At 37.4% G+C, this 10,521-nt stretch overlaps 1 protein-coding gene across 1 annotated transcript; it reads right to left on the minus strand.

Annotated features, from left to right (window-relative positions):
• Positions 1-1,717: 1,717 nt before the first annotated feature.
• Positions 1,718-9,851, minus strand: tmem41b (transmembrane protein 41B). Its single transcript, XM_028569879.1, has 7 exons — positions 9,608-9,851; positions 7,713-7,830; positions 6,208-6,336; positions 5,616-5,709; positions 4,901-5,005; positions 3,979-4,117; positions 1,718-3,882 (listed from the first exon to the last, which is right to left on the minus strand). The coding sequence occupies exons 1-7, from the start codon at positions 9,696-9,698 to the stop codon at positions 3,713-3,715; spliced, it is 846 nt and encodes a 281-aa protein (XP_028425680.1). The 5' UTR covers positions 9,699-9,851; the 3' UTR covers positions 1,718-3,712.
• Between the last annotated feature and the right edge of the window lie 670 nt (positions 9,852-10,521).

Consider the following 10,521-nt stretch of genomic DNA (forward strand, 5'->3'; position numbering starts at 1 on the left):
CTAAACTGACCTGTTCTGCTAACAGCAACAGTTATCAAACATCCGGACGCGATCCTTCACAATAAAACGTCGTTTCCGCACATTTTTAAATTTACACCCAACAACAGAATAGCTGCTGTTGACCTATATTGTTATGAAATATGTGTTTTGTCACAAAATTGGAGAGAAAAAATACACTTACAATTACAAATGAATACAAGAGTAAGTAATAAGCGTGTGTGTGTGTGTGTGTGTGTGTGTGTGTGTGTGTGTGTGTTGTGTGTGTGTGTGTGTGTGTGTGTGTGCGGGGGGCTCGATTCCAACACTTTGGCCCTTTGCTGCATGTCGTCCTCGCTCTCTCACACACACACACACACACACACACACACACACACACACACACACACACACACACACACCAAACAGACAAATTATAAAAGGGAAAAAAAATCATGTTATTTTTTACATCCATGCAGCCTGTGGGGTAATTCACTCTACTATATTATTATTTCATCCGATTATTGCTGATCCAATTATTGTTTTATTTTGAATAAATATTTCATTCCTTTCGGGTTTGTTCTAGTTCTCTCTGGCTTTACACATCTATTGAAATCAGAGCGTTGCAGTCGAAATGCATTGTGGTCCGTCAACAGCACAACAGCTGTAATAATTTCTTAAATCCATAAAGTAACACAAGGACGATACTGTATGTGCATGGACCTTGGCAGGAATGATTATTTACCCGTTCAGCAGCTAGTGCAGTTATGGTTATAGTGCATTGGATTGTATTCAATTCTGTTTAGCACTTTGTTTTGAAGCAATGAGTTAGCGGTTGCAGTTATTTATTTCTAGAGGAGCATCAAATTTAACCCTGTTTTTTTATGTGATGTAAAGGTATTTTATTGGCCTTTAGATAATAGAGTACAACCGTATATCTGTAGAACGGTGCTTGATTGTAATACTGAAAGCTAAATACAGAAAATTGTTTATGTCCAGTGGGGGAAAAAAATCGTTTTACTATCACAAAGTGAGGTTTATATTTCACTGAGTCAACCCATTTAACCAGCATGAATTGAATTAAGACCGTTCCTTTGCATTTCGACGACAATAAATCTACACACTGACCGCATTTTACTAAGATTTTTATATTAAGAAACAACGTTTGCATTTCTTTCAATGTATTTTTTATAACTTAATTAAATGTAAGATTTCCCTGATTAAACGCGTTTTTACACTAGTAAAAGTGTGAATGCAATGTTATCCAAACAGAACACTGCTTAGCAGGTATGTTACAATATCACCACCTGGTGGCACTAAACCTCACTCTTGTTCCGTGGGACTTGATACAGAAGATGTGATAACATTTGTTTATCGTTTAATAAACACACTGAAATGTCAGTGTCAACCATTTTGTTTGGGTTATAGAGACAAACGCTTTTATTTGTGTCATTGGAGTTGGCTGCATGTTATGTGGCCCCACAAAACAAAAGAGAGCACAGTCTATATACAAACCATAGACTGTTAATATTAATTGATTAATATTTACAGTCAATGATACAAACTTAATTGCTGCGAAACCCCGCATTTGAAAGAATATTAAATGATGAATATGTAATCATCATTTATAAATGGCTGTTACTTTTTGATAGCTCCCTGCTGCAGCATGATCAAACAGCAGCATCAAACATGCACTCAAAACTCATATCCTGTAAAGATAAATGTAATGATTTAATAAATATTAAAAGAAAAACTAATTTAATTAGATAAGACAGAAATGTGCAATCTGTAAACACTTCATACTGCAATACATCACTGCTCAGTACAAAATAATACTGCTTTTTGAAATGTTAACAGAAGATTACACAAGAAATATCTCACTCACATCTTTGATAGGGTTATAGGACAAAGAAAAAGCAATAATATATCCAATTTGAGTATATGTGTAGCATGAAGTTTAGAACAGGTTTAAATATTGAAGCAAATAAAGATTTTTAGGAGCAATTTATAGGATTTACCACTTGATTTAACCACCTTCTGGATTAGTCATTTGCACAAATGCAGCTCTCTCATAAACCAGTAAGAACCATAAAAACAACAGTCTTTGACAGTAGTAGCGTGGAAATTGATGCTTATGTAGGCGTTTCAAATTTGGGTTTGAAAGGTTATTAATCTTACAATAGTAAATTTTACTACTATAATAAAACATTTAAGTAAAAACAGGAAATCTCAAAATGCACCAAATCAACTGCCTCTATTCATGTGATATTTTAAGAGATTAAAGAAAAGTGTGTCAAATAAGTTACCTGCATGTACATTAACTGCATCAACATCTCTAGTAACTGTCCAGAATGTTTTAAGCAGCAGCAATAAGTTACCTTGGTACACAGGACAGAAATAATAAAAAAAAACAACATCTAAATGAAAAATTCAGTGAGAACTAAAAACATAAATCAGGCATCATAATACATTTCTTCTGGTGAAAAATGGAAGCAGTAAAAAGCAAGGTAAGGCTTGGATAGCTCAGTCCGTTGGCAGTCTTATTGAGGGCACAGGTATATCATCCATTATATGGGCATCACCATCTCTATACTGGCAGAGCAAACAATATCCTGAGGTTGAGACTGACACAACTAGACGTGCATTATCATCACCTATAGCAAAAGTTGAGAACCCATCTCACCCTGGATTTATTTCAAATTTACAAACCAAGATGATTCGGCTTGGCTTTTCACTAACTTTTCTGTGTTGCGTACATCTTACCACACATAAATTCATTGTGTTGACATAATCTATGTTCATTTCCTAATTACAAATACAAATTTGGAAATGCTTGGAGTTTTGTCCTGGGAGGAAATATAACATCAGCTTAGTCCATTCTTTACAAGTTAAAGTGTCTACTAATATGAACAGAATTGGGTGAAATGTGTGTGGCAGTGGTTCCAGGCACCTTTCAAGGAAGAACATAGGAACTCACCCACATGTCAACGAAAGTAGCACTTACTAAGATCAGTCATCACAGTTTCATTCTATCCTCACACTGTTTGCCAAGGCAAGCACCAGGTATCAAAACTTACAGTGACATTTATTGCTGTGGTGGTTCCATTCATTAGGTTGAAATTAGACACAAGCATGTTCAAATAAATATTTAAAAAGGATTGGAAGTTAAAGGTGCTACAAACAGGATGTAGAAAATGATATGCTACTGCCAAAGCAAATGTAATGGTAAGTTATTCCAGCCAAAAAAAACAACAAAAAAAAAACAGCCTCAACAAGTTAGGCTACCGATGACATTGTTTTTAGCAGTTTCTAGCAAGAAGGAGAAACACTTTTCCCAATGAAAAGTATCAGAATGATGAGTTTTACTCCAACATCCTACAAGTAGCACCTTTAATTGTCTGGCAAGAATCATAAAATAATGAGCAGTGCCTTAAATAAAAAAAAAACTAAATTTCTCTTATTTACATGTGCCACAATCAACAACAGAATTCACAGAAACCAAAAAAACTTTTGTAAGAGGCGGCTAGTTTACACTTACTACGGACCTCCCGCCACTGTATGCATTTTGTGGTCAAAAAGTGATGAGCTTGTTGTGCCAGTGGTCAGATATTCGCCCACCAGCAGCTGTGTATGAGACTGAGGCAGAGCAACTTGAGTGACAGCTGCACGTTCCTGAGCCGAGGGGAAGAGGATGCTGGGATCAGCCAGCAGATGAGGTGCTGAGATGTTTAATGTTCTACTCTAGTTTCTTCTGCAGCTTTTTCTGGAAGCAGACGGGCAAGATGGAGAGCACGGCGAGTACACCGAGCACAGCCAGAGAGTTCCAGGACACGGCCTCGCCAGCTGTGGTCAGTTTGTACAGTGTTGTACCCGCGTTGATAGCTACAAAGGACGGAGGCGCCACTCCTGTGAATCAGCCAGGTTCAATACAGGTGAGTGAGTGACAACAAATAATATCAAAAGAAGGTATACAGTTCAGCCAGAAGGGACAGACAGTCTTACCAAGAAAGGTACCGATGAAGAAAACCCCCAAAGGCACATTGATGACAGGTGAGGTGATGTTGATGAACCAGTTGGGAAGAAAGGGGGTTATCCTCAGGAAGATGATATAATTGATTAGATGATCTCTATGTTTGTCAACCTGCCAGCAAAAAGTGATGTAAGTCATATGCCCTGAATTACCAGTAAATGCTATCTGTGAATTTTATTATGATCATTTTATATGGACAGTATCAGTACCTTTGTCGTTATAGTAATTTCAGGAACAGTTACATAATATTTTACAATACCAGTATTTATTTTTGGTAAAAAACAACTTTAGCCTCCAGAATTCCCTTAAAGCTATAGTGCACAGTTTCTGCAGTAGTGACAACAAAACTGTTGGCGCATCCACATGATACAAGCCTTCCATGACACCCCCCCTTCCACAGAGTTGCTAGTAGCCAAGGAGGACACGGAAGATTAAAAAAACATGATGGACTCTTCAAAAGAAGTAATTATCTTCTCTTGAGTTTCCGTGCAGGAAAGTCACCGGACAATACAATCTTCTAAACATAGCCATACTGAGAAATACAGAGAGAGTTGTGTGGAGCTGATAGTCTTAATTAGCTTTATAGCAACTCATTTGGCAATAGCTTGACTGTATCGGACGTTGATTAATATCAAAAAGTTACGCACTAAAGCTTTAAAGCTGTATTAAGAGCATTCATACAGTGTGAATGAAAACTGAACAATGTACGATTAACAAGGATTTGCCGCAGAGCCATTGTTTTGGACTGGATTAGTCTGCACAGTTGTGGTTTACAAAATGGTAATTGTATATGATTGATAAAAAAGAAAAAAAGTATCCAAACATCTTAAACTGAATATTGCTCTTACAGTATATACCTTCTGTTCACAGTACATTTTCAGTTAAGGCGTTTACCTGCTGGGACCACTTCTGTGCTCTCTCTGTGAGATATTTGTAGACCATCGGTCTGCCCACCAGATATGATAGCATATAGCAAAAAGAAGCACCAAGGCCGGAGCACTGCCAACGGATAAAAACACAGTAAGAAACACAGAAACACACACAGGTAACTTGCTAAAGATTATCGTCATACTCCTACATCAAAAGACCACCATCTTCATGACTGGACATTTTTACTTTTAGCAGCTGTGGTGTTGCATTATGTTAAATACACATCAAGGTGTTTCAAAGACAGGGCTGAGGGCCTAGGTGTTAACACACATTAACCACTGCCCTTCCTGGTTGTTGCAGCAAAAACATCACAATTTAGCATCCCTCAGAATCACAGAACAGGAACTTCTTCAGCCCTCACCATGTTTTGAAACAGCATTAAACAATACAGGAACAAAACATTACAAAAGAGAAGAAAAAATATATAAGAGTGGCCACAATTGACTATGATACAACACAGGCACATGATATGTTGTACACACATATATTGCATGTCTGTCTGTTGCTCTTCCTTGCTTTCTTCCATTTTGTTTATCTCCCTGTTAAGAGGCATGATGCGTACCCACATCCTTACATACCTATGTGTGTCTCATGGAAGCTATTTCGGTGCACAGTTGCTCATCATACAATATAACATTTGTTTTCAATCAGACATTTCATACTGTCCTTCCTTACTCACCAAGCAGACTAAGAAAAGAGCCAAGGGGAAAGGGTAAAGATATCCAGACAGGATGCTAAGGAAGATAGATCCAGGAATGGCAAATGTCTGGAGGCTGACAAAAGTGTCAAGGTAAACGACTTGCAGAAAACAGTTATCACTCAGGCACATGCATGTTAAATCAAATAAATAAACATTAATAATCCTCTAAGCACTGTAGCCTGCTGGTCTTTCTGTGGAATCTTTGATTTAATACGGTCCATGTTAAGGTAGAAAGAAATCCACAGAAGGAATGAAAACTCAAATGTTTAGTATTTCTCCACCACGTGTGTCTTTCTATTGTCAGTCCTAATGGAAGCTTCAATTAAACTGATAAGTCATCTTTTGTTTTGTAAAAAAAAAAAAAAGAAGTAAACTAAACTAAACTAAGTAAACTAAAAAGAAGCTGGAGCCAGTGTTTGTCATGGTGGCATCCCAAGATCAAGAACCTGATCAATTATTTTGGGCCTTAAAAAAATCTGACTGAACTGCTGACCCCAGTTAACAACAAATTAACTGTTAATTTGTATTGTTTTTTTTTTAAAGTTAAGATAGATGGATTCTCCAAGGATACAAAATATATGTTGCAAAGTAGGCCACCAACACTTGGGAGTAGTATGTGTCTTTGTATTTGGACAGCACAGTTCCCAAAGCTTTGGCATCATCCATGTCTTTAGGGATCTTGATTTTCTCCATTTCATCACTGGAAAAAAATAAAATTATAATCTTCAGTCACACATATTTCAAGCAAACATTTGTGAAACACGTTTGTTTTCCTTACCAAAACTTTGCTCAAAATGCTAAAGTCGCCTTTGGATTTTGAGCATCATGATGAGTAGCTAAATACTGCCAAACTCAGGCACCTCATGCAACCTAAGGAAAAGTGAAGCCTCAGACTAGTCAAGAGCTCTTCGTTAGGTGACTAGTTAACTTTAAGATTTACTTAAATCATTTACTTTTTTATTACATACATGGTCAGGCCCTTCTGCACTTAAAAAACAATGGCTGGCAAGAATGGCATACAACATAGGCCTCAGGTCCTCAGAGTCAAGGACATCAGCTATTCCAAGGTAAATGAAAAACGTGTATTCAGAAATCTAGACGCACCCCAGCGGCAGCAAATGTAATTTGCAGCCAGGGTCAGTCTAGCAACTCTCCATTGGCTTGCGAGCTGGAAAAACCAAATTCTGGTCAGGCCAATCACATCGTGTATAGAGTCGGTGGGCGGGCTTAACATAAGGAGGGCAGAGTTGCGGCGGTTCCACGTGAATTCCCTGCTACTTGAAAACACAGATGATGGCTTCTGCTGCTGACGAACAGCGGTCTTTCGAATCGGCTTTAGCCACGACTCTGGAAGACTTGGAGTTAAGCACTGAAGTCATTCTTAAAAAAGGAAGATGTGTTCGGAGTTTTGCCGGCCGGATATGGCAAAAGTTTAATCTATCAACTAGCGTTGCTCTGGTTGGCTATAAGTGCAGAAGGGAATTTGAAAGACAACCATTTATCCCGCCCCTCAGATTGAGCCCTGCCAATGGTGAGTTCCCAGACCCAACATCTTGATGTGGGTCTAGCTTGTCAGGCTAAAAAAACATGACAATCTTTCTCAAAATCTTCAGAGAAGCTAAATCAGTCCAAAATTGTATTATATATTTTCTGGTTTGTATGTGTCCATGTTTAAGTATACATATTATCTGGTCTTTTTCTTCTCCTGTTAATGTCTCTTCTTGGTAAAACACGTTGTCACTAATGTTTTGCCATGTAAATAAACTTACTATATATAGTACTAAAGGGTGTTAAAATAGCCACTAACTTTACCTTGGTAAGAAACATCAACAAAAGAATGACAGTTTTGCATTTAGTACAAAACTATAACCAAGTGAAAAACCTGTTACACTGCATCGACATTTTTCTGTCTATTTATTAAATACTATTTACTCTTATAGGTCTATAATTTATTTATGAAATACTGTTTACTCTTGTAGGTCCATAATTGCCACTCATCAGTTTAATTTCCAAGGATAAACATAGTCCCCACCCACAATTAACCAAGTTTAATAATCCACACACAAAAAAACTTACTTGGGAAGCTCTGGGAAGTTCCTGTAGACCAGGTACATGACTGAGGCAGAGCAGGTGAAGATAGACACCAGAATCAGGACAGACATGCGTGCTGAGCCCCCTTCATTATGCTGAGCCTCTGTGGGGGAAAGAGAATAGGTTTTACCAAATAAATTAAGAGGTTACTATAAAAACAAACTACCTACCAGGGAGCCTTGTGTAATTTGCTTATGAGTTTTGCATCACTTGTGCAACTCCCTAGGTAACTGACTCTCCCCCTTGAGACAGACTCTTGCAGTCTCATTAAAGACTTTATGGAAAGGGATAGCTGTAACATTGGTTCATTTCAGGTGTCAGATAGAGATGTCATGAAATAGGAAAATAGCGTATATAGTTGTTTTTTTTAACCAACTACAGCACTCTGGCAATATGATTTAGAGATGAACAGTGGTAACCGGAGCAAATTACAAATAACAAATTAACACCAATTGTACTGATTAACAAATCAACACAGGTACTAGGGTCGCACCTTCCAATACAGATATCTGCAAAGAAGACATATTCCTCCTAGTGCATATCACACTTCTGAGTATTTAAGTATATAAAGCAGTGACTCCTGGTCAGAGATGAGCCTAAAAGCAGTCAAGTCAGACCAAAAGTGACTTTTGTATCCTAACATACACTCAGTTACCAGTTTTTGGTACATCTAACCAAAACAATGAATAAGCCTAATATCACACTGTAAAATGTATAATAGAAATATTCAGCTGTAAATGTACTTGGGTAGAATGTTTGTGTAAAGATGCTAATCGGGTCTGGGTTTAACCTGGGTCCCTTTTTGTCACTTTTTTGGCATTTCATCTGCAGTGGTGGAATGTAATTTAGTAAATAATTTGCTCAAGTAGTGTACATCAGTAAAGTTTTATGGTACTTGTACTTTTACTTAGTAAAGTATTTCCTTTTCATGCCACTTAATATCTCTTTTCCGCTAAATTTCAGAGGGGAAATATTATACTTTTTACTCTACTACAGTTATCTGACAGCTGTAGTTACATGAGAAATTATGATTGTACACACATAACGAATTTATAAAATGAGGTGCACTGGCATAGATTAAACTAACGTTATACAACAGTATTTAAAAAGGTTGCATTAACAATGCAATGCTTCTTACACTATTAATGTATCAGTAATAACAATATAATACATAGCGTTAATAGTATGACAATCAAAGGGGCTACTTTTCAGCATTGAGTATATTTATTTGAGATACTTTAATTTTCAATGCAAGTCTTTGCAGTATTTTTTACAGTGTTGTATTGTTACTTTTTATCAGAGTAACGTTAACTAGAGGATCTGAATGAATTAGTTCTTCCCCCACCACCGGTCGTTGGACAGTCTCTTAATGAAAGATCACAGCTTAGCTAGCTAACGTTAATAAAAAGATGTTACTCTCGTTTCAACATTCATGGTAATTAAATAATTTAGAGGTTAGAGGTTTTATACCCTACTAACGCTCACTAACAGGGTTTGCGTGGGGTGTAGCTATGTTCGTTAGCTAGCGATATATAACCTTTCCTTCAACACGACAGAGTTAACGTTATGTGGCGTTATTAAGCTAACGTGTTAGCCATCGAAGTTGTCTAATCGGCTAATTTTCCTCGCTAGCTGTGTTACAACCACAGACCACAGCTCAGTACTGTAAAGAAGACAACAACCAGCTTACGGCTAACATTAGCTCACGTTCAGCAATCTGCACTGACCTTAAAGTAGAAATGACCCTGCCAAGTTGATATATGGCTCAATCTATCTGTATCTAACGTTACCTAGAAGTATTTCATTTCCTCTGCTTTGCTCTAACGTTATCGCTACATTTATGTTAACAGTTAACGTCAGCCACCACAGCCAGAACTCACCTTTCAGTACTTGTGAATCACTAGCCTTCACCTCCTCCTGTGCCGAGGACAAACCGTCGTCCTCTCGTCTTTCTCTTCGCTTTTTTGCCATTTTGCTGAGATAACTTTGAGGTCAGCTAGGGTAACAGTACAGATGTGTGTGCAACAGAAGGCGGCTGGACAGTGAAGTGATACACCGGCGTTGTGACAGCCGTTTGACACGTTACACAGGCTGACCTTTTACCTTCACATCACAGCAGCAAGCCCTGTGCCATAAGACAACAGCGCCCCCAGCAGTAACAGTGTCTTCATAGCTACAGTGAAGTCCATTATTAACTATTATCTGGACAGGTACTATATTGCTTTGACTCTGTAACTCAGTATATTGTATTTCATATAAAGTATTACTGGAAGAGCTGTTTCTAATTTTTGAAGTGTTCACATATCAGATGAAAATAAGACTTAAGGACCTTTTGACAGCTTCAGCTTTAGTTTATTTACTTTTTACATACAGAGATACAAAGGTGTGCATATAAAACATGATTCATATTTACAGATTAAGCTGCCTAACAGTATATTTAAATACAAACTTCGACAGGGACATTCTTCTACATAAGAAGATTTTTAAATTTTGTTATCAAACATGTTCGTAGCATTTGGTAATACTTATGTGGTTTTACTTAGATATGATTTGGAATTCAGAACTTGTACTTTCCTTGATTATTTACATATGTTAGTGGTATTGCTACTTTGCTGATATAAAATATTTAAATAGCCTACTCTCCAACCATAGCCGTTTTTATACTACATAGTAGGCTAACCAGTTTGAACAGAGCAGTAGGATAATGATTAAGCTACTGACACCCTCAAATAAAACTCTGCACTTTGGCCTTGTAGTTATTGTTTTTAAAAGATCTGATATTGTCCAAATAATT

Source organism: Perca flavescens, chromosome 1, assembly GCF_004354835.1.
Source record: "Perca flavescens isolate YP-PL-M2 chromosome 1, PFLA_1.0, whole genome shotgun sequence".
NCBI lineage: Eukaryota > Metazoa > Chordata > Actinopteri > Perciformes > Percidae > Perca > Perca flavescens.

Excerpts from the sequence above, each read along its gene's own strand:
- tmem41b (XM_028569879.1), bottom strand. The coding sequence starts at position 9,698 with ATGGCAAAAAAGCGAAGAGAAAGACGAGAGGACGACGGTTTGTCCTCG. Across the intron at positions 4,118-4,900 it reads CACAGAAGTGGTCCCAGCAG|GTTGACAAACATAGAGATCA; the intron begins GTAAACGCCTTA and ends TTTTGCTGGCAG. Across the intron at positions 3,883-3,978 it reads CTTCATCGGTACCTTTCTTG|GAGTGGCGCCTCCGTCCTTT; the intron begins GTAAGACTGTCT and ends GCTGATTCACAG.